Source organism: Siniperca chuatsi, linkage group LG20 (genome assembly GCF_020085105.1).
Source record: "Siniperca chuatsi isolate FFG_IHB_CAS linkage group LG20, ASM2008510v1, whole genome shotgun sequence".
NCBI classification, from domain to species: Eukaryota; Metazoa; Chordata; class Actinopteri; order Centrarchiformes; family Sinipercidae; genus Siniperca; species Siniperca chuatsi.
The window spans coordinates 13122543-13150286 of NC_058061.1; the positions used below are offsets into that span (position 1 = coordinate 13122543).

At 39.3% G+C, this 27744-nt stretch overlaps 1 protein-coding gene and 1 long non-coding RNA gene across 3 annotated transcripts in view; one reads left to right on the forward strand and one right to left on the reverse strand.

Annotated features, from left to right (window-relative positions):
- The window catches only part of ngfrb (nerve growth factor receptor b), a 38004-nt gene extending 16103 nt beyond the window's left edge, over positions 1-21901 (forward strand). Inside the window, exons 4-6 of the mRNA XM_044178933.1 lie at positions 11602-11845; positions 16615-16775; positions 17775-21901. Of these exons, the coding sequence (XP_044034868.1) occupies positions 11602-11845; positions 16615-16775; positions 17775-18118 (749 nt within the window). The 3' untranslated portion in view covers positions 18119-21901. The remainder of the gene's footprint in view (positions 1-11601; positions 11846-16614; positions 16776-17774) is intronic.
- On the reverse strand, positions 21718-27080 carry LOC122867752. Of its 2 annotated transcripts, XR_006375984.1 has the most exons (3): positions 27023-27080; positions 25487-25627; positions 21718-24239 (listed from the first exon to the last, which is right to left on the reverse strand). It is a non-coding gene; the product is annotated as an uncharacterized LOC122867752 (long non-coding RNA). The 2 variants fall into 2 exon arrangements; XR_006375983.1 differs by lacking the exon at positions 27023-27080 and having other exon boundaries at positions 25487-26582.
- Positions 27081-27744: the final 664 nt, after the last annotated feature.

A 27744-nucleotide genomic window follows, 5' to 3' on the forward strand; every position in this document is an offset into this window, starting at 1 on the left:
ATGGAGGCTTGATATCAGTTTGGGCTGTGCGTTCAGTGGAGAGACTGTTGTGGTGCAGAAGCTAAAGGAGTTGGGAGGCAGTTAGCCTTTACCAAATAAAAAGAGAAAATCCAAAGTTGTCTTATTTACATGTCTTAGCTGGCTTGCTAATGTTAGCCAGTTGTAAGACTAAATTTGGGAATCAGCTGAGTTTAACAGCTTCATTGTGAGGATGGGACTTATGAAGTTCTGCTGTGTGCTAAGCTAGCTGTTGATGGTCAGTAAATGCATCCAAACAGTAGACCAGCTGTATGTTAAACCACAGTGTCTCGTTTCATATTTCTACACATGTTCAGTACAGAAAATTAGACATGTGGGTGGGGAGGCTAGGAAGTTGTCTAACAATGGAGGTAAGCTGATGAAAATAATGTAATGAGAAAAGTAGCTAATTACCTTTGCTATTAGTTGTTAGTAAATTAATTACTTTTTCAATGATGAATATGTAATGAGTAATTACTGGTGAATTGAACTGTACAATGTGAATATAGAAGTGGTACGTTTGGCTGTGATCATAGAGTGATTCAAACACTGTCTGGCCAACAGTGTCTTCCCAGCTTTATAAGAACCAGGGAAAATGCCACAGGCAATAAAGGTTATTTGATAAGCAGAAGTGGACACAACATCTTCCATTGAGGATGATGCTATAATGCAACGTGATTCAACTTGTAGCCTGAGAGAGACATGTGGTGGATGGAGAGATGTTTAATCCAAGATCAAGATATAAGGAGCCAGAACTCCAATACTAAAACATCCTTTAGATAACTAACGCAGTATACTTCATGATGAATGTAATTCCAGGCATGACGGCTGACAGCCCACTGTGTATGGGCTTCATCATAATATTATTCCTCACTCTAACCTAATCATTTGCTCTTTATTTCTAATGTAATCTTTTTACCGAAGAACAAGCATTATCAGTGCTTACAAATCTGTAGTGCTGCCAGACGTCCATATCCATTAGTGTTGTGGAGTCAGGCGACACAGGCCTGAAGGCTAAACACAGCCAGGAGGGTGCAGGGAGAGAGAGGAACACACAGAAGGCCACTGCCAGTGAAAAGACAAGTCGTAACTTGAGACATAGTTTAACTGAAGGTGGAGGGACCAGAACATCACCTTGACTGTACTGTAGGTTATCTTTAAAGAGAAAGCTGGATTTACAGGTACTATTTGGATTATATTTGAGTTTAGGCCAGCGGTGAATTATCCCTTGTGGTGATGATATAGCACCCCTTTATGTGGATACAAGCTCAGCTGATATGTGGGGTGAAAATCCAATTTCCTCCTCACACTTCCAAAGGGATTAATGGTTTGTTTTGAGTCTTATGAGGAAAAAAAACATGCTTATACCAACCAGTCTTTGTCACGCTAGACCCATGGAGTTGAGGGTCTGAAGGCAAGATGCTTATCTAAAGAAGTGTGATATGACTTCCACTCTTCTGGAGGCTGCCAGGCAAGGTCAGAGGTTGAAGGTCATGGGAGGCTTGTATGTGTAAGGGGTCTCTGTGGGAAGATCAGGCAGTATGAGGTTCCCCAGGAGATGGGCACTGAACAATATGGAATAATCCCGACAATCCTTTGAGGGGTCACAACAACACGAGACAAGTGAAGTAGATTAGCGCTCTTATTAACCGCCCTTTCAAGAGACATTGACTATGTTCTCATAAATCATTCAAGATAAACCTGCAAATATGTTTTAAAGATAATATATTGCTACCTGGATTATGTTTTCTATTAACATAATGAGGTGATGTTAATTAGTGTTAATAGAAAATGTAATAGAAAATGTAATCCGGGTGGCATTATATTTTCTTTAAAACTAGTTCTTTATAAATGTAATTTCTAGGAGACAGGGTTGGCATGGGTGGCTATAATAAACCCCCTATCAGAGATGGATGGGTTTACTTTGCAGAGGACAGGACTGGGTAAGAAACTGCTGTATAATATGGCTAATCATAGGATTGTTTACAGAGTAATGCCTGTCAAGTCCAGAGAGAGATTTTTTTGAAAATGCATTATCAATAGGAGTGGCCAGCCAGGCTTACACACTGTGACAAGGCCCTTTCATACCATGGTAAATGTTGAATGAGCCATGCTTGAGTTTGACAGAGTGGTTGCTGCCTGTTCTTATCAGCTTGAGGTTTTGGCTACAAGCCCTCAAGGCTAGTGGGAAACAGAGGCTTTCGCTCTTTGACCCTGTTCCTACTTAAGATTGTACCCAGGATTGACTGCACATATGTGGGCTGACCTATCACATAAAGCCTGGGTTTCTAGTCCTGTGGCAGCAGGGGCAACAGGTTGAGGTATATTATTCATGCACATACATGTACTATAAGGAAGTTTAAAGGATTACTCAAATATGAGTCACAAAACACACGTACAGAGCATATGGGAAGATGAAGGTCGAGTGGGTGCGGTTAAGAGGAAGCAAGAGGGAGGAGGGGAGGGTGATTGGTCCAAGTGCATTTGGTTATTGAATTGATAGGTGAGTGGGAGGAGGGAGCTGTTTCCTTCCTGAGTTTGGTTGACCTTAATGATCGACATGCTGCCCTCCTGAAATCAGAAAGCGTAATCTGCTAACTAGCCCCATGCACAGCACTCAGGACCAGAATAGTTCAACTAAATCAAGACAGAAAGACAGAGGGAGGGAAAACTTGGAGGAATAGATGGAGAAAAGGAGGGAATGGGAAGACAGGAATGAATGAGGCAGAGGGGCTTTCTTTTCTTGGTTTGTGTCAACAGAGTGGCACATGTACAATTGACCGTTAGCTAAGCTCCGCCCCCCCGTACTGTTGCTGAACCTGTTAAGCTTTCTGTCCGATCTCAGCACATATACAGTTTAAAATGAGAGTGTCATATTTACCCATTTACATAGTAATTTTTGAAATAATGGGTCCTTGATTTCAGACAGAGGTGGACAAATGGACTTTAGGACGATGACCGTAAGTTTAGCCTGCTGAAATGACAACTGTCTCTGGCAGATTTTATGAGCTGTAGCTAGCTAGTTAATTAAGTTAATATTAGGTTTATAAATTTGTTGAAAACACCATCTTGTCATCAAATGTTTTTAAGCTGACTCATTTTAAAATCAGAATCTTAAATATGCACTTGTTGGCTACATGATATCATGCTAAAAGACTGAGGCTAAAGCTACATGTCCCAGGCAAAAAATCAGTGTCCTCAACAGTCGATGATCCATGTAGAAGCTTTGTTCTTGTATTGCAGTGTAGCGCTAATTAGTCCTAGTATTATAAATATAATATAGAAAAATGTTAGAACAGACTGTTATTTTGTTCTAACATAACCCTGTTTAGCTGCTTATCTTTCATAATGTACAAGCAGACAGAGGTTAGATTTATACTTTATTGTTCGCAACAATATGTTTCACCTTTCACATTACAAGAAAAAAGTATTTTAGGATGAAGACTTACTAATGAGTCTGCTATTTCAAAGTTTAGCAGGGATTGCTGGAGTGTTAACTTCCCCAAATCCAATAAATATACGTTAGCCTAAACTTTGATATAGTAGCATCCAGGACTCACTTCCACACAGTAGTGAAATACGACATGATGGAATATAATAATGGAATTTGAACAGGCCATACAAAAGAGGGACACCACCCTCCGAATTCTCTAAATATCAAGTATTGCTTTTTCTAGAGCCCCATGCACATCACTTCAACATGTGGATATTTCCAAAGCTTGACGGGCCTGCTGTGCTTAATTATGGTTGCTAAGCTATGATTGGACAATCACTGTCTGTGGGTGTTATGGTACACAGATTCTGGACCCAAAAGCACGACTGACACAGAGAGAGGAGAAGTGGTTAGTTTCAGTTTATTGTAAAAACGAAGAGAAACCAGGTGTGTGGAAGGAATTGCCGTGAGAAGGTGGACTGGCTGAGGACAGCTGCCTGCATAGTGACTGGTGAGAGCAGGCAGGCGGAGCGAGGACAGCAGGCTGATGTGGAGCAGCAGAGGATCCGTGGTGAGCTGTTTCAGGAGAGTAGTTTGGAGGCAGGTGTCAGTTGGAGGAATGAGCCTGGACACACGAAGTCTGAGAGTGAGTCAGGGGTTCAGAAAACATGCAAGAAAAATCTGTCAATGAATTAACAGTAGATGTGTAGCAGGTGTGTCAATTCTTGATTTGAGGTTCCGGAGGCCGTGCGCCGCCAGCGTACACACACACACAAACACAGGAGGGGAACCAACAGGGGACAAACAGACAGAGACACTAGGAGTGGTACAGCTGTACCATGACAGTGGGAGGGGCTTAGTGAATAGTCAATTCTAGCAAGCATCTGACAGACAGATAAAGAGAAGGAGACAAATGGGAAAAACGATAAAGGGCAAAATGCCATCGACATTTCTGATTTCCTGCGCCCAAAGCATTAGCACATCAATAGCTGTGAATAACCCCCAACCCCAGTCTGACTAAACAATTCACTGTCTTTGTATTCCACAGTCACTCATTGTGTGGCTATAGCTTGGTCTCCACACATCTACTGACTTATATCTCTACTGACTTGGACTCTATGGCCACAGTTGACCTTCTCTCTTTAACCCTTTTGCTCCCTGATTCACACAGTATGAGCATTGTAACGTTGAAGGAAGTTTTAAAGTCTAAAAAACTGTGTCTCTTTCTGCGGTGCCAAACAAGAATCAACCCCTTGTGGCCATGACTCTGCCTGCCATCCCTCAGGAATTTACCCCTCAACATTCCTGGGGAAAGTTTTGGAGGTGATTTGGCATGAGCGGGCCGTTCTGGTCCAAGGGTGAACACAACACTTGTGCTTTCGCTCGTGCCGTTCATTCATCGCCAAATGTTCTGCTCCGGGAGTAAAGGTTTTGTCCTTGTGAGGATTTACAGTATGTGTTGGGGGATTGTGTCTCTACCAGGCCAAGTCTTTTTCTCAGTGATATTTATCCTTTTAACTGCCATAGCAGTCCAGAGCTGAATTACTGCACTGTGGCATAAAGAGGAAATTTCATGGAATTATGTGTGTTGTTGGCTCATTGTTGCATTATTTATGTCATAGTGAAAGCTGATTTTGTAGTTTTCTACAATTTATGTGTTTCCAAATTCTTAACAGGCAGTAAGATTCCAGAAATTAGGATTATATTATTATTCCAAAAATGCACAAACACATCACATAATACTGCCTTTTTCTATATTTTCTGCTTATTATTATTATTTATGATGATACTAATAGGCTACTTGGGTTTAAACTAGCTAGCTGGCTTTAATACCCTATATTAATTTACTTTAGTTTATATGTTTATGTGCACTTAAAAAACATACACCAGTTTGCGAAGAACAGTAGCAAATTTCAGATTCAGTTTGGTACCACTTTTTAATAAGTTTTAACTAATGGCTTTATTAATGGTTAATAAATCATTTACTACCACTTTATGGATCAGCTTTAAATCATTAATAAGAATAAGTTTGAGGTTGCCAGATTGTGAAAAAGCTCTTTGACTGATTGGACTCCAAAATCCATTTACTAATGACTTATTAAGCATTTATTTATCATTCATAATATTCATAATACATGCATTCAACTGCATCATTACCAAATAGAAAGCATAAACACCAGCCAAAGTGAGTTTCCACATCCTGGCAACCCAAAACATGATCTCATTAATGGTTTGTTACTGACCTATATAGCATTATTAAAGACATTCATAAAGACATTACAACTTTTAAACCTCTCATAAAGGGTGCCTTGTACACCCAAATTTAGTTAAATAAATGACAATGAGAGCAGCACACAGGAAGAGGAATAGAGAGCTGCAGAAAAGAAAGAAATGAGAGAAAGCTTGAGAGAGAAGAGAGAGGGAACAGATGCTGAGAATGTGGCCTGGTCGATAAAAGCGATGGAGTTACTCCTCTGCATTCTCGGGTTTCTCTGGTTGACCTCTACGAGGGCTGATCACATTCTGCCGCAGAACAGGCACACACACACACACGCACACACACATATAAAGGCACAGGCTTGCACACTAGGGCTGCCCCGATATCAGATTTTCACTACACAGTTATCATGGCCAAAAGAATTCATGATAACTATATTATCGCGATATCTATAGAAAATTTGAAAAAGTGATCTAGCTAAAAACTAGCTAAAAGCTAGCTAGTTACTGCGTCTTCTTTTTTAAGTTTTATGACGGGTGGCAACCAGTGTTTAGGTGCATTACCTACTATGAGAACGCGAGAACGTAAAGAAAAAGAAATGATTATTTACATGATATTATCATATGTGTATTATTAACATGATATCAATATTATCATTAATGCCAGCATATTGTGACACCCCAAGTGCACACACATGCACCTTGTACAAATTCATAAATAGGCACCCCTGATGTTCAGTCTGGAGCACGTGGGCAGAAAAATGAGATGGGTCATGTAAGGTGGAAACTGAGCCAATGGCCTTAAGGAGAAAGTGTGAGAAAGAGGGAAGAGATGGTGAATCGTGAGAAATCACAAATGTTGAAAGTGGATCAACAAAACAGGGGCAACATCATTCTTCAATAATCTTCATTTAGCCCTTAACTTGTGCTTGTTGTAACAACATGAATACTATAAAAATGTCCATCATTGGTGAAGGCATTTCAGGTTTTGTTGGGCAGGTCTTGGCAGCAGCTGTGGCTGTGCACAGGTGTAATGATATATAATAGAAAAAACAACTTCCTTGTGTCAGAAGTCCCTCCTTTCCTTTCTGTTTAACTCCACTCAAGTCAGCTTTTAAAGTAGGGTGTTGAAACAGCAGCAACACCTGTTTGCAAGAGTCTGTTTGCAAGAGGTTGGAATGACGAGTTTAACTCAGGTGTGGCTGCTGCAAAATACCCCACACATACACACCCACTTTGAACAAAAATTACACACACACTTACTGTATACATATACACTCATGTTAGAGCACAGAGTTATTTCTATAAAAGTACTCATCTAATGCTGGCAAGTACACATGTGCCCGGATTTCCAGTCACAAGTTAATCATTAACAGACAAAGCCAGAAGGAAAATTCTAGTAATTTTACTAACAACCGAATAATGGTTAACAATAAATACAATAAATGGTTTGTTGACAGGAGTTACAGTTGACTGAACCTGTAATTTCAACAGCTCCACAAATTTCAGTTTTTATGACCTTAATGACAAGCTATTGCTACATTTGGACCAGTAACACTTTTGTTCTTTAAATTGGTCACAGAGCCTCGAAGTTTGCACTCCTATAATTTTAAAATGGGAATACCATATATGAAAGCACTGTGAGGTTTGAATGTGTCATATTTGGGTTTTGGGGTCAAAGATAAAGTATTATAGATGACCATTTCAGGACTTGAACATATTAATGTCATTTTGATAAGGCATATGAGATATAGACTAAGCATTCATGACATGAATTATAATAATATGGATTGGATAACAGTAAAAGAAAAAAGGAAACAAAGTGACTACGTTTACATACACAAAATATTCCAGTTTTTGCCCTTATTCCGAAAAAGACAATATTCCTACTAAGCTGTTTACATGGCTAATGAAAATTAATAGTCCACTAATATTACCGTTTACATGCAGCCATGCATACTCCGATTAACGTAATATTGTAAGTCCTATGGCTTCGGCAAAAATCAATCCAAAAACCTGTTGATATCCAAGTCTTTCATAATGTTTAAAAGTAGGTTTCTCCTTCCTACCACAAATGTGGGCTTTTCTTTTGTGCATGCATCTCTACCCCAGCCTTGCAAACTGTTGGCTGGTTGGTTTGTATAAAACTCACAGAGCTGACTGAAAACAGGCAAGAGGCTGTGTTTCGCAAACTGTGGTAAAAACCCCAAATGAGACGCATATTCCGAATGAGCTGTATACAGGAATGCTACTAAAACCCGAATAATATCCGCATATCCCACATGTCTTATTCAGAAAATGCTGAATTAGCAATCAGGCCTAATTTGGAATATCCAAATGGAATATGATGTTTACATGACCCATATCAAATTTAGAATATGGTCATATTCGCAATAGTAGTGAAAAATTTGTGTGCATGTAAACATTTGTTTAGATTGATTAGTTGTTGTTTTTTTTGCCTAAACCATAGGATAATTGTCTGAACCCACAAAAGAGCATTTAATCAGTTTATCTGAAAACCTTAAAAATCAACAAATATGAATTTACATGGTTTTCACAGGACAGAAAAATATGTTTTTTGTGACATAATGAATTATAATTAATCTTATTTCATGTAACATGATGTTTTTTCTCAGTTTAAATGTATTCTCCACAGTTTGAATTATTTTGAATTTGCTAAATCAGTATGATGCATCTGTAATCTTCATGCATATTCTCTCCTGACAATGCAAGCAGTACTATTACTGTACTGTGTTGAGCTGCATATCTTCCTGTGCATTGCTTTCTTAAATGTAATATACATTTATTTTGGATTTTTACACATGGATGTAGGTGATATATTTTCTTCTTCTTAAATACTAGATTATACAAGTAGCTCATGACTTAAGGGTACAGTATAAGGGAATTGTTGCTGAGTTGATCATTAAAATGTCTCAACGTGATAACTCTCTGACTGAGAGCAGCAGTCCAGTAACCATTGAGCTCTCTGCGTAGTGGAAACAAGCTGAGCTCAGCAGGAGAAGGTCACTCCCCTCTGAGGCCAGATCATCCAGTGCGAGCGGTTGAGCTAGTGGTCCAGTAAAGGCACTTAGGGCCCTGTTTTAACTGTTAATCATAGAGGAAGGGAGAGCATATTATTGATGCAGTGATGTAGAGAGTTAAGGGAAGGATGGATGGATGGATGGATGAGATAGATGTTTAATGAACAAAAAGCTATAACCAGGAAGGTTAGACAACAATGATGTTGTGTTTACCATCAATGGAGGGGCTCTGGTTGATTGACAGAAAAGTAAATGCCTGATTGAAGCGAGCAAAAGTATAGCCAGCAGTAAAATGGATAGAGAGAGGATTGAAGGATAAAGAGATCGGGAGGGGGCATTTGTTTTGGACAAAGAAGATTTCTGTCAATGAATGGTGTCTGGTTTCAAGTATGTGTGTGTGTGTGTGTGTGTGTGTGTGGGGTGTTAGAGAAAGACAGACAAGCCATGGTGATGATGGTGGTGTGTATGTATGTATCTGTGTTTGTCTATGGGGGTTATTGAAAAGGACGGGAAGGAACTTGATATGCTGCAGTGGCTCATCAAAAGCCTGTTTGTATGTATTTTGTATTTCTTAGGCACTTTATTCACAGTTATTAGCCCAATATATTGGTATTTTCATTAAGAGTACTACATCCATTCAGCATTGCACTCCTATAACAGTCTGACTCATTACAGATAGTTTAAGACAAAAGATAAAAAATCGATGGAGCAGAACCAGAGACATTGTCTTTTTTATTCCACACATTCTTCTTCCTTGTCAAAACCTGGCGCCTTCATTACCCACAATGCAACCCAACCACAATTGGACAGTTCAGTTGGAGATGATGAGCGGCCTACAGAGGTCTGGTAAGCTCACTTCTTTCTAACCCCCCCCCCCCAAAAAAAAAGGCTTTTTACATCTGCAGTTGTGCTCCCCACATGCTGTATACAACCTTGATGTGCAAAATCGGTTCCCCTTTAAATTTAAAGCTGACTTGGACTTCAAAGCTGAATAACAGGAGTCACTACCGATAGGAGGGAGACGGTGTGAAGAGAGGAGACTTTGTGACTTTAGCTAGCCACTTGCAAGTAAGTTGTGCTGTGCTAAGTGAGCTGAAAGCACCTGGAGGTCACTTAACAGGAGCACATGGCTCATTGAACCCAGCAGGAGGAGGCTTAACTGACCCAGCAGTCAAAGTATAAAGGTGGCTAAGGACTGATGCTAACAAATTAGTAGCAAGACAAACAGGCAGTTATGACAGTTTTTAATAAGTTTTAACACTGGCTTTAATAATGGCACACAAAACAAATTTACTTGCCACATGTCACATGTCAAATAAAACTGGCACAGGGAAGTAGATAACCCTGCAGGGCAACATCTTTCCTATTAGTAATATGACACCAACATCATCACAAGACCTATTTTTAGTTATCATTCATAATATTCATAATCAATGACTTCATTACCAAATAGAAAGGATTAAGAATGATGGACATCCAGCATAATAAGTTAATAGGATGTTCAGTATTCTGGTGTTGCCAAAAGTGCTTATCACATCCACAAAATTCCTTTAGCTAAAAGTTAAATAGGAGACAATGAGTGCATCCATTTAAATAATAGAGCTGCATTATAAATGTTTTGAGCCTCATTAGTGAGAAAATGAGCCGCAGATGCTGAGAATGCATTCAGCGGCTCTCTTGAGGTATTTAGAGCCCTTGGAAGCCAACAGGGTGATTTCCTGTTGATAATGTGAGTAAATGTAAGTAAGTGACAAGCGAGGATAGGTTTCCACATCCGCGGTGAGGAGTGAACATGTCAGCTTAGTGTTAATGGTGGGAGGAAAGTGGGCAGGATTAGGTGGACATACTTGCTCTTACCCTTGTTAATGGCTCCCTGGGGAAGAAGGAAAATGACCAAGTGATGTGGGATGTAAAGCCTGTGTGGGTGTGCTTGTTGTATGTGTTTGCGGCATGAGAGACATTTATGGTTACACTGGCTTTGGTGGATAGAAGTAGAAAAAGTGATAGGAGCTTGAAAATAGATGATCTGTCTTATTTGTTGTCACAAATCTTGGATAGTATTTTCTACAGCATCTACAGCATGACTCTCCATCTGCTGCTACTGATGGGAAACCTTTGGCCTGGAGGACTTTATGTCTTATGGCTGCCATTATAAAGTCTTTGAGAAAAAAAATGTCCTTTGATTTGATTAGATATGAAGTTATTTCTTAATTTAAATGGTAAACTGATTTTAAGTATGTAGTGAGTGCACACTTGCAAAGTGACAAAATTACGGTAAGTACACTCCAAAAAATCTATATACATAGTAACCAATACTTAATTTTTGAGTGCGCTTTTGAGGTTAAGAGTACTCCACTAGTGTAGTATTGCACTCCCAGAACATAGTCGGGCTCACAATGGACAGTTTAAAATTTTTTTATCAAAAGTGATGCAGCAGAACCAGAGATGTTGTCGTTTTTATTCCACACATTCTTCTTCTTTGTCAAAACCTGGCGTCTACATTTAGCAGCTAAAGAGCCAGATATTTCCCTCAGGATTTGGTGGAGACCAAAAACAGAGCTAAAAAGAGAGTGAGTGAATATTGGACTTACATTTGCCAGGTGGCCAGAAACACGACTCCAAATGAATGCTAATGTTGGATTGTCTGCTGGATGCGTAAATAGGCAACTGTTTGCTAACAAAATCACCATATCAACTTAAATGGTGAATATATCACAAGTTTACAGCTTGTTCCCACTGCTTCAAAGTAGCCAAAAAATCTATTAAATTTAACTGAATATAGTATCTTAAATGTAACCTACAGTAAATGCTTGTTATTGCAATGTTGCTTTGTTCTCACATATTCAGGAAGCTCATATAGAATTTGTCTCCATGCCTATTTGTCCTTCACAGTTGTCTACTCTTCAGGGCCTCCCACGCTCTTTACAGGTTACTCCATTTCCCCCTTTGATGACTTTTCACCAGACAGCCCCCCACCAGAGGGCCCTACAGAGAGCACCACCACCACCACCACCACCACTAATGGTGATTCCCAGGAGAAGCTCTACCAGGGTCTGAATGACAAACTCATCCCCATCTACTGCTCCATTTTGGCAGCAGTTGTGGTCGGCCTCGTGGCCTTCATCATCTTCAAGAGGTGAGAACAGAAAAGAGGTGAAGGACGAAGAAGAAAAACAACAGCAGTGTTTTGTAAGACAAAGTTGCAGATTGAAAGACATTTTTAAAATGTAGTTGGAAAGAGCTTCAGAAAAAGGGACATTCTGATCTGGTGGATTGTGCGCAAATCCATTCAGACATATATTTCTTCAGCAAGGGCTGGTATAAGGAGATATTTTTTTTTCTGGAGTGGAGTAACAAGTATTGTTATAAATTGGAAAGCTAAGGGTGACCAGGCAGCTTAGTGATCCAACCTGTGTTTTTTTACATCTCAAATTGTTTCATTTGATGGCTTCTAGAGGACTAAAGAGGTGAAAGCATACTAATGTTTCAAAAGAAAAACAAAAATGAGAAAGGAGTCAAAAATAAACAAGTTTGTGTAATTTAAATATATATATATATATATATATATATATATATATATATATATATATATATAATTTTTCTTAATTTCTTAATCATATTGATTTATCTTTGTACCCAATGGGTAGTTCTGACCCCCAGGTTGAGAACCCCTGGTGTAAGGCACAAACCATAGTGCCATGGTGCTTTGGTGTCTACAGTTTGCATTTTTTTCACTCCGTCCCCTTCTCCCTTGTCTGTTGATCTCCACTGCTTACTGTCCATCAAAGAGATTCAACAGCTGATGGGAAGAGAAAAGGGATCTGATACTAAACACAGGTTTTGAATTTCATATTTAATTAAATCATCTGCTGCTTTTCTGGATCACACTGTTCTCGTGTGGGTCACAATATGGTCCATTTACTCTCTTCCCACAGTTAACTGTTAAATTTTGAATGTACAATATGTTTATACAACTATGTTGTATGGCAAAGCAAGTGTTGCAAGTCTATACAGTCAAACACATAGGCTTCAAAACAGATCAGAGCAGAGGTGGGCAAACTACAGCAGCATTTTAAATACTTGGCTGCAACTGCCTCATTAAATATATTTACTTTGAGCATCCTCACTGTAGTGGAAAGCGTGAAGAGGATGTTTTACATACCGGCCACTGCTCTCATTTTAATAATAATATCCATATATTGTAGTTAATTAGTTAGTTAATTAGCTATAAATGAGTATTCTTATATTAACAAGGGGTCGCATATAGTGATGAATCCATAGACAATTATCACAATACTGCAGTTCCCCTCAGCTCTACAGAATGTGTTAGCATCTTTCAACTAATTTTTTTGGGTTTATGAGGGCAACTTCACTGTTTTGATTCACTCTCACCGCTCTCATTGCTGTTGTCTTTGGCCATAGCAGGTAGCTATTTTCAGCAAAAAAGCTGAAAAGAAAACAAAGTTCGCTATCTCAGCTAGCTCAAATGAGAGTGAATATTGAACTTAGATTGGTTAGGTTGGCAGAAACACGACTCCAAATGAATGCTAATGTTGCTCTGTGCTGGATGTGTAAATATGTAGACAACTGTTTGCTAACCATACAGTTCACCATATCAACTTAATAGGAGATATATCAATGTTGTGTTCACAGCTGGTTTCTGCTGCCCCCAAGTGGCCAAAACAATCAGTTATTGTGGGTTTAAAGGTCTAGTGCAGGGGTGTCCAAAGTTTTTTTGGTGAGGGCCAAATACAGAAAAATAAGCAAAGGCCCGGGCCACACACACAAGAGGTGACATATTGACACATGATTACTGTGTGTATTTCTAACTCACCTATAATGTGAAGAACATTGCTCTCAGTGGGAGCAGTGATGCTGTCCTTTGGATTGAAGGATGGCTGGGATGTCAGGAGAAAGTTTGGTGGTTGAGACACAAAGGACTTCACAGAGATGGCTATCAGTCATTCTGGATCTCAGTCTGCTTTTGTTCTGATTTAACAGAGAAAATGTTTGTTCACATATGTATGTTGAGCCGAACAGGCTCATCATTCTTTTTGCGTGCCGTCTCATCAGAGGAAACTTGGCATGATCCAAACTCTGATAGAAGTCAGGGAGGGAGAGAAGCTGATGTTGACTCTTCAGAGAATCATCACATTGCATTTCAATCAGTTCTAACTGCAGACTCTCCTCCACTTCTTCTGCATCCACCAGGAAGGGGGTCGAGAACAGCTTGATTTGTTTTTCAATGACAGAAAAATCTTGAAAACACTGGTTGAATTCTGTCACGAGAGATGTAATTACAGAAGCATATTTCTCCTTTTTAGCAGAAAGGTCTGCCTTTGGAAAAGCAGACTTGATTTCAGACAGCGCAGGGAAGTGTGCAGCATTAAAGCTTCGTAGTTGTGTCTCAAACAGGCGGAGCTTTACACAGAAGGCTTTCATGTGCGCATACAGGTGTGACACCAGCTGTTCTTTGCCTTGTAGGTTCTTGTTCAGTGTATTCAGATGATGAGTGAGATCAACTAAAAATGCCAGGTCTGCCAGCCACAGAGGGTCACTCAGTTTATGAAGAGGTCGGCCCTTCTCTTTCAAAAACTTGTCGATTCCTGATCTCAGCGAATAAAACCGCTGCAGCAAAGAGCCGCGGCTGAGCCAGCGCACATCAGAGTGGTAGAGTACATCCCCGTATTCAGCATTCACGTCAGATAAGAAAGCTTGAAATTCCCTGTGGTACAGTCCTCTAGCTCGAATTATGTTGACAGTTTTTACAACAGTGTTCATCACATCGCCCAGCTGGACAGTCTTGGCACACAGTGCTTCTTGGTGGATTATACAGTGCATCCTAACAGCCTCACCTCCGCTCTCTTTTACCTTGACGCACACCATGGATGCCATTCCTTTGCGCTCACCCGTCATGGCCGGAGCTCCATCCGTTGTTACTCCACAGAGCTTGTCCCATTTAAGCCCCATCTTTTCAACTGCCTCTGACACAGCGTCAAAAATATTTCCACCCGTCGTTGTGCCTTTTAGGCTCATCATATCAAGCAACTCCTCCGTACAGCAAAAATTATCATCGACTCCCCGCAAAAAAATTAAAAGCTGTGCGGTGTCTGTGGCGTCTGTGCTCTCATTGCATGCTATCGAGTAAAAATCAAAAGCACAAGCTTTCTCTCTCAGCTGAAGTTTCAGGTTAGCTGACAAGTCCTCGATTCTCCACACCACTGTATTTCTGGATAAGCTCACGTTGTTGAAACCTGCACTTTTTCCGGGCACATTACTTCTGTGACTTTGATGAGGCACTGCTTTATGAAATCACCGTCTAAGAACGGTTTGCCATGCTGGGCAATAAGTTGTGCGACTTCATAGCTTGCTGCTGTGGCGTTTTCCTGTATTTTGTTAGCACGAAAAAAAAACTGTTGTTGAGCTTGCAGGCTAGCTGCCATTTGCTTGAATTTCTGTGCTCGTTCGGCACCTGTGTACGATGCGTAGCTCTGATGCCGACGGACATTATACTCTTTCATCACGGCAACATCTTCATTGCAAATCAAACAGACACACTTTCCGTTGATTTCTTTAAAGAAATATTCATTTTCCCACCGTGTTTGAAATCTTCTACACTCACTTGCTATCTTGCGTTTCTTTGGTGCTGCCATTTCTGGTGACTCGTGGTAAATATTTTTCTTTGCTTAATTTTGTTTAGTGGAGAAGCACCTTTTCTGTGACTGGCTCCATCTAGTGTTGAAACTGAGAAGTGCAACAGAGTTGAGCTCAAGCGCCATGTGCGGGCCATATTCAATTATATTTTCAGAATTTGCTGCGGGCCAATAAAAACTGACGCGGCCCGCGGGCCGTAGTTTGGACACCCGTGGTCTAGTGTGTAATATTTAGGATGAGCTATTGGCAGAAATATAATATATATTTATAAGTATGTTTTCATTAGTGTATAATCACCTGAAAATAAGAATCACTGTGTTTTCCTTACCTTAGAATAAGCTGTTTTTAGCAGGTCCCCTTCTACGGAGGCCACCATGTTGCACTGCCATGTTTCTACAGTAGCCCAGAAAGGACAAACCAATCACTGGCTTTAGATAGTCTTGCAGCCACCGTAGTTTCTCCTACACACTTGAAAGGGGAGGGTGAGACAAGCGGTATGCAAATGGTTGCAAACTGCAATTTCACTACTAGATTTCACTAAATCCTACATACTGGGCCTTTAAGTAGATACTTAAGTAACAAAAAGTCCTCCAAATTCTACAACATATGTTGTTTTTAGAACGACACATAGATCTGATCTGACGCCCGATATCCTTTACATAGGCACAAAAACAACTTATTTAGATTTAAAAATTGGGTTAAAATAAGTACTTTGTTAAGGTCAGTGGACGTTCGTCATCATGGTTACAGTAATAAACACTTTATTAAGGTTCAGGAAAGTATTCATGATTAAAAGAAACCACTGTTGACTGTTGGTTGGAAACAGGAAACGAACTGTGTTCTCCTGTGTTAAAGTCCGATGTCTTGTTGACCTGTCCATCCATCCCGACCTCTTTCCTATGTGGACTTTGTTGCTCTATAATAATGCCACCTGACTTTCTCCTTTGCTCCTGATGTAATTACTACAGCCGCTAGAGGGCTTTCTCACTTGAATGTAAACTTATGCTGTTTTTGAGGCTGAAAAGTCTGATACTGTTGTTTGTCGTGGGAGGACAGCCTCTTAACTGCGCTTACAGAATTATTGTGCCTTTACAATACTGGTATATAATAATAACGTTGATACAGACTACCTGTTGTTTTCATCAAACTTAATTATCATCACTGGCACCGAGCATTTCCACAAACATATATTGATTTCCTGCTCTTTTGTTGAGTTGAGTTTTTTTTCTCTTCTGACTCATTTTCATTCAGGTGGAACAGCTGTAAGCAGAACAAGCAAGGAGCCAACAACTGCACAGCCAACCAGAACCAGACAACATCACCTGAGGGAGAGAAGCTGCACAGTGACAGCGGCATTTCTGTGGACAGCCAAAGTCTGCAGGAGCAGCAGGCCCAGACTCAGGCACAGACAGGTAACACACTAATACCTGTACCTAAACAGAGGCCACTCCCTTATTACCAAGAAATACAAAAGCCCTCATTTATCAAACTATCGCACTTAAATTGGGCGTAAGCATGTTTCAGCACAAAAGTCAGTGTTTATCTGGCCCTCAGTTCCTATGGTAATGAGTTTCTTCTACCCCACAAGTAAGTCTGATGGATAGCAAACATGAATTTTGGGTTACTGTGAATGTACACACAAACTGCACCCTGAAGTGCCTCACCATGTATGTCGAAAGAAAAGAATTTCCCCTCAGGAATGAGCTGTCTGGTGGCTTCATCGACTCCACCTTGAATATGACCTTTCAAACTTACTGTAGCAAATCAGCAAACAAGGATTACAACAGTTTTAGGTTTTTTTGGCAGCATGTGCTCCTAGCAGTTTCCTGGCCTGCCCTGACAAACCAGTTTGAGAGATTTTAGGACTCGAGTGTGATAGTTGGGATGTGTGGAGGCATTTTTGGTGCTAAGCAATCATTGACGTTGACTCCTGTTGACAGTGTGGCCAAAGAAGCATCTTTTCCTTGGATTTTCTGTGATGATGTTTTATTAGAACTGGTCAGCCAGAGAGGTTGTTGCTGCTCATGCAATGCAGCTACCCACAGCTTTTGTATTTTTACTACAAACAAATTACTGTTGCTGCTGCAGGAAATTAACACTCCACCACTTCCTTTTTACAAGTGATTACGATAATCACTTGTAACGCAGCCAATTGAAAAACTTATTAACAGGATGTAGGTAGAATCCTTACTGTGTTATATTAGTCAGCCATAGAGAGCAGTAAAAATGCATTTACAATATGTAGGGATTTCTCACAATATTCCTTTACGTGAACCATGTCAGTCATTTATAAAATAATTCAAATTTTTTCTTTAAAGATAATTGTAATTATACTTAGCTAAATATACTTAAAATTAAATAATATAATTCATATAATGAAATGACATGAACTTGTTCTTTCCCCTCTGCAGTTGTCACCATGGATGAAGAGCCTTGTTTGCTCCTTCCTCTCCACACCAGAGAGAAAGTGGAGAAGCTGCTGTTCAGAGGCAGCGAAGGAGACGACTGCAACCACATGGACGACAGTGACTGGTGCAACCTGGCGGGCCTCCTGGGATACGAGGAGGAGCGTATTGCGACCTTCCGGCAGGAAGAGCATCCTGTCCGTGCGCTCCTGACTGACTGGGCGAGCAAAGATTGCGCCAGCATCAATACGCTGTGCACAGCACTGCGCAAGATCAACCGTGACGACATTGCCCAGAGTTTGGTGCTGAGCCCAAGTGCTGCAAAGCCGACCGTCACTTCTGTCGTGTGATTTAAGCTTAACAGTGAGCAAACCTCCTGATCGTTAACCTTAATATCCATGGCCTCCCTCACTCAAAGTCATGCTAGAACCGCTTTAAGCTATTCCCTCATGAAGCCAGCAGTCACAGTGATGATCAAATATTATGAATCCTGAAGAATCATTTCATGTTTAATCAAGGGATAAGACAGGAAGATGCCAGAAATTAGACAGAAACTGAATGAATATCAACGTACCTAATCAAGTCAATGCAAAGGAAGCCAAAACCTTTCACTTAACAGTCAGGAGGTGCATATAATCATTTTTTTTTAAATCCACACAATGTAAAGATTTATGGAGGGAGATAGTCTATAATCATTCCATTTTGAGCCTGGATATCCACCTGCCTTTCCACACTATCTGACATCCAGCTTACCGTCTCCTGTCTTTATTAACCATGGAGCAGCAATGGGCTTTGAACTGAATTTGTTGTGGATACCCGGCTCTTTCATTCCTTCAACTTGATCCTCTGCACCTTTATTCTTCATTCTTAAACATGCATAGTCAATATGTCCCTTTCGTATAGTGTTCATAAGCCAGTGTTGTATCTCTAAATGTTTCTTTACAAATCTATGTTACCAAAGAGGAGTAAACGTCTCAAGGTCATACCGGACAAGTGACATTATTTACATGCCATGTTAAACTTTTTGAATTTCAGTTGTCAAATGACTTGTGTCTGTTACCCGATGAGGCCTGCATACCACAGAGTATCTGGACCTTTGCAAATATGACAACCTGAGGAAGGATGCTTGTACGCAATTCAAATTAACCTGTTCTCCTTAAGCAAAAACGAAACCTAAGTCCAGCTATTTACTCTTATTTTAAATACTTGTATTAGATTCAAGACATTGAGCTGCAGCACACGTGGAATTACTCTCAACTTTGGCTTTGTCTTAAGTGATTTCTGCAGACTCTTCCTTTTTCCGACAAGTGCTATAAGAACTGCTGGGCTGGACTCTGTGGCGAGGGTCATTGACCGAGGCAACATGAGACTCTATTCTATGTGCTCGGGCCTATCTGCATAACACAGAAGCTCCCACACAGACTCCTTCATACTGACCCAGAAAAGGGAAGGACGTGGAACTCAAGTCACCCAGTAACAACTATGTATACTGTATATACATAGGCACACACCAAATAGAGACATACACATAGACCTACAGTATGTAACCATGCATGCATGTACTATACAAACACACACACACACACACACACACACACACACACACACACACACACACACACACACACAAACACAGATCATGTGTACATTTACATTCTCATTCATTATAGAAGACACGGAAAACTTCAGATACTGCCATATACTGTATGGAACACTCATGAGCGGACCATATACTGTTTAATCTCATCATTAGTAGCCAATATAAGGTAACTCTTGAAATGCATATAATTTGCAATGTGTGATACCTTAACAGTAAACAGCATGCAGAAACTAGCAACTCATTGTCAGCCAGTGCACAAATTCCAAGAAAAACCACATACAGAATAATCAGGAAGAAAAACAAAAATCCAGGGTTTTCTATCTTTTTTGCTTAATTTCTCAGGGTATCTTGAATGACTGTGCTACTACATCAATATTATACATCAATAATACTCTATAATTAACTGAACAATCTGCCGTTGTTCAAGAGGAGACACTGTGTTTGTCTTCTTGCAACTGACAATCCTTCAAACAGGTAAATAAGAGAGGGAAACAGTGCCAGAGAAAAAAGAAAAAGGGTGTCTTGTTTCCTCATTGTTTGCAACAATGACCTCTGGATAAAGGTTTTGGATTACTTACATGTAAAGGTGAAACACAGGAATCTGCATTTGGATTAATCAGCTTGTTTAAGTATAACCGTGCATTCCTTTCCTCTTGACAGTATGTGCTTTTTACATTGTATTATGTTGCACCTATTAGGTTTGAATTTGTCAAAGTATACTTCCAAAATTGTATTATGTTGATATTATTATGCTTCCAACTAAGGACCCCTAGCACCGATTTGTTTTCTTTTGTCTGTTTGGGGGGAAATATTTGAAGGAGCAATGAGTACTTTGTTAAGTACTTTGTTAAACTTACGTATTTCACCAACTTCATCTGTTACTCTTGGGTGCAGATTGTACATTGTTACTAACCATGAGCATACTGAGCTTCATGCTGTAGTGTTACTTTAAATGAAGGTATTTTCACTCTCTAAGGGTTGTTGTATTTTAATTCCCAAATAACAACTGTAAATGGTATTACGTTTCTGTTATTGTCCTAGATTGTAGCACTTAAATGTGTGTGCATCACAAGTGCCTGCGAACTATTTCAGGTGTCCGCTGATGTACATTTTTGTTTTTAGCTTTTTTTATAAATATATCTTCTATAGTTGTTGTTTTTTTTAACTTGTAAATAATATATCTTTTTCTAGTTTTTATTTTAGTTAAAGCCTAGAAGGCGCTACTGTACAATATCTATGTGAATGGGACATTGTTTCAGTATCAATGCTATCCTAGTTTAAAATGGTAAGAAGGGCAAAGGGAGGGGAGGTGCCTGTGTGAGGTACTTGGTGCAATTAACAAGTTAATCAGGTGTATTAATGTAGTTCGTCATTAAGACTGGACATGAATAGGGAACACAAATTTAAAATACCTTAAAGACTAATCAGAAATGGAAACGCTCCAATTGTCCATCTGGAAAAACACCACCTGCCACACTCAGAAAGAAATACATTTTAATACCCTGTACTGTAAGTCAATCTCTTTGCAGTATTCAACATTTTGGTAAATACACTTATACACTCTTTATGCTAGCCTGGCTCTGTCCAACAGCATAAATAGTCTGGTGCTCATAGGCAGATTTTATTTCCTTTGGACAGTTGTTTCCCCCTGTTTCCAGTCTTTATGCTAAGCTAAGCAAACTGGCTGCTGGCTGTGGCTGTATATTTATCAGACAGATATGAGACTGGTATTGATCTTCTTATCTAACTCTTGGCAAGAAAGATAATAAGTGTATTTCCCAAAATGTCAAACTTTTGTCGTAGGCTAAATTTCGTGACCTGCTTATTTTATCTTCAGTCATTAATCTGTGAGGTTAAGTTATTTAGGTTGAACCTGATCTGCTACTACAGAAAGGCAAACACAAAATTAGTGTCTAAATATGACTTTGCTCTGGTAAATGAATACGTTTGTTACTTATTGGCTAATGCAGTAAGCAGGATTGAGGAAACTTGACCCACTGTAGGGCCTCATCAATGAATCATCAATATGCGCCATTTACACAGAATGACCTTCCCTGAAAGCCCTTTATACATTATACTATAGCTTAGTCAACACATCTTTAGAGTTTGTCCTTCTGTCAGAAACTGTGACTGAAGATGGAGTTTTTTTCCTTGGACAGTATTTTTTTAGTTTGATAGGTTTAATTGAGTAATGGTGACTAGACAATTGCTTGTACAGTAAACCCAATTGAAGGTGAACATGTCATGATATTGCACTTGAGAGTAATAAAGTAATCACGGAGATGGGGGTTTGAGGGTGGTGGGGGCAACTAAAAGACTAAAAGTCTTTGGAGGATATGTTTTTTTTTGTTGTTTTTTTTTAAATGGCCTGGTAATGTAGTGCATAGTGCACCAGGACTGAAATGTACAATCCTGAGAAATACTGAATGTTCCTTGTATACTAATACATACTGTATACTGTACTATACTTAATGTGACAAAATTGCTACATCAAACAAACAGTAAAACCAATAATAAAGCTCAAATCCATTCATCCTCTGTACTGATCCAACAATGCACACACAAACCTAAGAGTGCATGCAATTGCAACCACAGATACATAAACTCAATCTTAATACACACACACACACACACACACACACACACACACACACACTTGCCAATGATGTCAATGTTATTCTAAATCAATGAACTAGAGGCTGCTGCTGTAAATAAAAACAGTACACAAACACAGTAACTAAACTCTCCTTTTTATTGAGCTTAACAAGGCTACACATGCTACCAACGTAGCCAGCTAACTAGCTAGGCTAGGTTATGAGCTTGGATTAGTACTCAGCATGAAACGGAAGAGCAAGTGTTAGCATTGTTAGCTAGCTCATGTTGGGTGGAGTGACAACAGAGAAAGCCTGTCTGTCTTTTTGATCTTTACAGAGTTGTGTGTCTTTCTCTGAGGAACATCTTTGAAATCAAAATGTTGCCGCGGTAACTCTAAATTAAGTAGCAAGCCGCTGTCATTAACTTTGTCACTTTGATGCTGAGTAATAATCCGTGCTCATGTGAAAACCTAGCTAGTTAGCTGTCTAGCTAGGTACCATAGCATATGTAGCCTTGTTAAGCTAAATAATAGGAGGAGTTAGTTACTGTGTGCCTAGTGTGTTTATTTACAGCAGCAGTGTCTAGTTGGTGGATTCAGAATTACTTTGACACTGTTGGTCTAGCAAACAGGAAATAGAAAACAGACTTTTGAAATACACATTTCTATAATGCAATAAAAATTAACTCCAATAAATCTCTGTTATTATGAAAATGAGAATGAAAATTTCATAATAATATGTTGAGTTTTAATAATTTTTTAAATGATTTACAATGTATTGGTTCATATATGTGTTATAGAATTAATTAATTGGATTATTTATTTCATCATTAACATGCATGCTCCAACACAATCACAGTACAGTTTGGTCTTGAAACAGCCCCGGACTATGTTGTGTTTTGCCCTCAGGATTGAGAAGGCCTGTGCATTTTCCTCAAGTGCCACTAAAGTCCTTCTGACATGTAATCCAAGCCAAACGAGACAGACTGATTACTGGAAGCTTCAACCCTTGCAGCACAAGGAGGGATTTAAGAGGAAGAGGGGATTGAAAAGGGGGAAAAGTAGGGTGGACTAGTTGCTCTTTAGCTTCATCAAACTGACTGCATGAATTATGGCCTTGCGTGTGGTCAGTGTAGCAGCGGCAACACAATACTATAATAATAGATACCAACAGCCTGTCAACGCAATTACACTTACTCTGGTGAACGATATGGCAAGGTAATGGTGCGTGAAATGACACATGCTAGCCCAATGGTTCCCGCTGGTTTCATATTTTTATGTCACTGTGGGTTTAACTCAGTCGTAGTGTTACATGTGTGAAAATATTGTGATGGATTATTATAACCTATGGTCAAAAGGTAAAAAAATTCTTTGGTTGGAATTCATATATATTGGATGTCTACAAATTTTGACACAAAGATAAAACAAGATAAGACTTTCACATGTTACAGCAGTGCAAGAAACAGTCTAAAGAGGTAGGAAACAGATCAAGAAATGTTTGTATATATACTGTATATAACTAATATAAATATGGTTATAGTTATTTAAAGGTATACAAGCTAAATCAAATATACAGCAGCAATATGTAGTATATACTACACACCACGTAGAATATAGCATACATTACAAAAAATGCATGTGAATGTAAAACATTATATTTGTCTCTGTGCCACTAAAATACACCCAAACTGTCCAAAATTAGTCTGTAATGAGAAAGACAAACTTCCTACGAAGACCTGCTTCACTATGCTCCCAATCCAATTAAACTTGATGCAAGTTAGCAACAATCTTTTAACCTGCATACTTGCTCACTCCAGCCTGGCCTGTTTCTGCTTATTCAGATCAGAAATGGCATCACCAGGTTCTGACCCAGTCCATGTACCCAAGATCAGTTTCTAAATGAACCATGGTTCACATGGAAAACACATTCCCCAGCTAATTGCTGCTAACCTCCAGTGAGTCGTCAGCGAGGAATGTTTGATGTGTGAAGGGAACCATGTGTGCAGGAGTGACATGTGGTGGTGAAAGAGGATAGGCCATGTTGAGTTTGGGTGACCAGTTGAGTTTTGGCTTCATGTTGAACAGAGCGAAGAAAAGTTGTCTTCACTGATCGACTCCAGTCAGCGACTCTGTAGAGCCACTTACAATCAGTGTTTTGTTCTGTAATGATGAAACTGAAGTTCCTCTTAAGTGATTACTTCCTAATGTGGTTCATACTGAAAGGATGGAGGGCCACCATTTAAGGATAGCTTTAATGTTGGCCTTTACTCTGCTGAGACTGTGGAAAGAATGAATCAGAAAAGCAAGGTGAAAAACATACATTTATCTTGCAACATAAAATGATGAATGCAGAAAATTAGATTATTAGATTAGATTATATGAAATGATACTGTGCCTTTAAAAGCATATTAAAGCTAATTTAAGAATTTGGTTAATCAAAGTAAATAAGTTTTATTTTAGTACATTTTACAAAAAAGAAAAGACATTTACAGAAAGATAAAATAATAAAAATATAAAACACAAAAACAAAAATACATGTTCAAACAAATGATACGATTTCTATTGCTCATTTACAGAAAGCTGTAAATAAGGAACAAAAAACAAAGGTAGCATTTATACAATTCAGTTAGAGGAGTGGGAAAATAAGTGATGGTTTTCATGTAATATCCCTCCCTGCTGCACAGTTAACTTGGCTAATTTACAACATGTTATGGTCAGTTTGAAGACTCAGTCTCAGTGTGGTCTCAGAATAACATACTTTACAATCACCACTGGGATAAAGTGAGAACGTGGAAACAGGACTCCCTTAGGACTGTCCAGAAATGTGAGGCTGTGAAACCTTTGCCATGAAAAGACCTTTCCATGGGTCTTGCACAAAATAACAGCACAACACATAATAATCTCTGAAGGTTCATCCTTCACATCTCAGAGGAATTAAAATGAAACCAAGAATCCTTCAATGCAAAGCCTTGGTTTTCTCAAGTTGTAGTTTGAGAAGAAACCAACAATAAAATATTCAGATCTAGCCTTAAAGCAATAGCTTGGATTTTTGGGAAATATTTGCTTTCCTGTCAACAGTTAGATGAGAAGAATGATATCACTCTCAAATCTGTAAATAATGTATGAAATTACAGCCAGCAGCTGGTTAGCTTAGCTTAGCACAAAGCCTGGAAACTGGGTTTGTCGGCTTTGTCTGAAGGTAACCAAATCTGCCTGCCAGCTCACTAATTAACACGTTATTTTCATTTGTTTAATCTGTACAAAAACCTTGACTGTCTCCAATCAAGACAAGGAAATATATCAGTCACACTCGCAATAAATGTTTAAATGCTTAATTAATTGGATGTTGTGTCAGAATATAACCCTAACCCTCTAATTAACCACATGGCCAAAAGGTTTTGTTTAATTGTGTTGAGGCAGAAACTGGTACAGTCTAAAACACTTGACCCCAGTCTTCTAACCTCCATGCCTTTTGTGCCTCATACCATACAAGTTAGCACAGTGTTCTTTAAAAAAGGCACTCACTGAGATGAGGTCAAAGGTCTGAAGCATCTTCATCTTTACGACCAAGTGAGGAGCATCCCAGAGGATCTCAGCAGACGCTCATGATGATGTATGCAGATCATTCCAGATGATGGCACACGTGTTCTCTTTGGTCACGGAGGACTTTAACAGGAGATCAAACACAAGGCGCAGCCTTTGAAAGTAGCAAAATGGTGTTGCTGGGTGAGACAGTACTGAAGAAGTGACTGATCTCCCCTGAGGTCAAAGGTCGGCGTCTGACAAGGTAATAGAGGTGGAGCAGGTTTCTTTTCTTTCTTAGACACAAATAGATTTAATTTTAAGGGTCAGTTTCAATTTGTATCTGGTTTTGTAGACAATACATTGAAGGTTGTACCAACTGGATTTGAAAGAGTTTCCCTTTGGGGATTAGGGATCCCCAATGGCATCAAGTATTAATTCTGAACCACATCTTCCTGATACTGCAAATGAATCCAAAAAACAGTTTATTTCTCTTCTCTAACCATTCAGTAACATTCACACACTCACAATGAGGTTAAACCAAAGCCAGGATTTTAACTGATGATTATGATAATCAGTGTCTGCAGGAGTTAAAACTGTTGAGACAGTTAGCCTATGACGTTTATGGACTTGTTGTAGGATCCAGTATTTTTGGAGCTTGACCTATGGGAACTAAAAGTCAGGATATCCTGGCCTCTGCTGCTTAGATTTTGACTACTGCTTCTTGTCCCACAGCTTTGAAGACATGCAATCATAAATAACTGGAGTATCACTTTAACAAGGTTTCAGAACTTTCAAAAACTAGGCAATATGGCAACATGTCCTCCACCAATTATTCAGCCGCTTCCCTGGTCAAACAATAGCATGTACAATAGACCTTAAATGTATTTGTTTATTAGTGTAATTCTGAAAATACATAATGCTGGACATATTGGACTGTCTTGGCCGAACTTTGAGTAGACTACAAAATATCTCAACAATTACTGAATAAAGATTGATTGATAGAGCTATGAATGAACAAACACAAGCTCAGTGACTCACACATACAAACAGGTAAAATATACTTCTCCTTTTCAGAACAATAAATATGCTGCCACTCCTGTTGTCTCTTTCTCTGTCTCTGCTGACAAATCATTTCTTTATCCACCTTCTGCCATGATAAATGTGCTTTACCTGAGATGCCATTGTATCCTTTGTAATTAATCTTTAATTCATTTTTACCAAGACATAGTTAAATTGGCATATATTGGTTATTGTCCTGTCCCTGTGCAGAACTGGTAGCGTCTCTATCATGTGTGACAAATGGCAAACAAATCAATCATCTGTAATCTAGAAAATGTCAGACTACAGATATGTGATGCATTTCGATGAATTGAAACATGAATGCAAGCTCTATCTGAAGCGTACATTTATACAAGATAGATTTATTGATCATTATAATGAGATTTTGTTTTGTAGTTCCCTTTATGCTACTCAAAAAAATTATATACAGTAGATCAGTGAATAAATAATAAGTCACAGAAATTAAAACTATTTTACCTGGTGGAGTGCTGAGGATGAATTAGCAGTCTCACAGCCTGAGGGAAGATACTGCTCTGTAGTCTGGTGGTAGGACAGCAGATACTTCTGTATCTCTTTCCAGACGGCAGCAGGGTGAACAGGCTATTGCTGGGTGGGTACTGTCCTTTAGTACGCTTTATCAAATGTCAAATTATTTTTTTATTTATTTCCTCTTCAATCATATATTAACAAAGGCAATGATTATCTCATGTCTGATTATGTTATTGGTCTTGTAGGTACAGTTAACTGTACTGTATTTTATGTTTACTTGAGCCAAATACAAATATTTAAATTTACTGTAAGTCTATCCTGTACTATATCCTGTATGACACAGTGAGATCCTACTCAGAGTTTTCTTCTGTGTTTACACTTGGCTACTCTGAGGGGATCACGTAACCCATCGCTTTTACAAGCTGTCCATCTATAAAAATGAAGTGATGTGGTTTCCCACTCTGTTCTATTATTCTGCTCTTCTTCCACCTCTCCCACCTGCCTCTGTTTGCTAGAACAGAGAGTGAGGCTCTGCCAGCAACGCACACAATTAAGTGAAGAGTGATGAAATTATATCTCCGGCCTGGGCAAATGGAGGGATGAAGGGGATAGAGAGGCAAAGTGGGAAGGAGGGAGAGTCCATTCTGTTTCCCTCTGGGGCCAAGGAAATTCTATTAGGCCTATAATAGAGCCATTTTTCACCTCCTTCC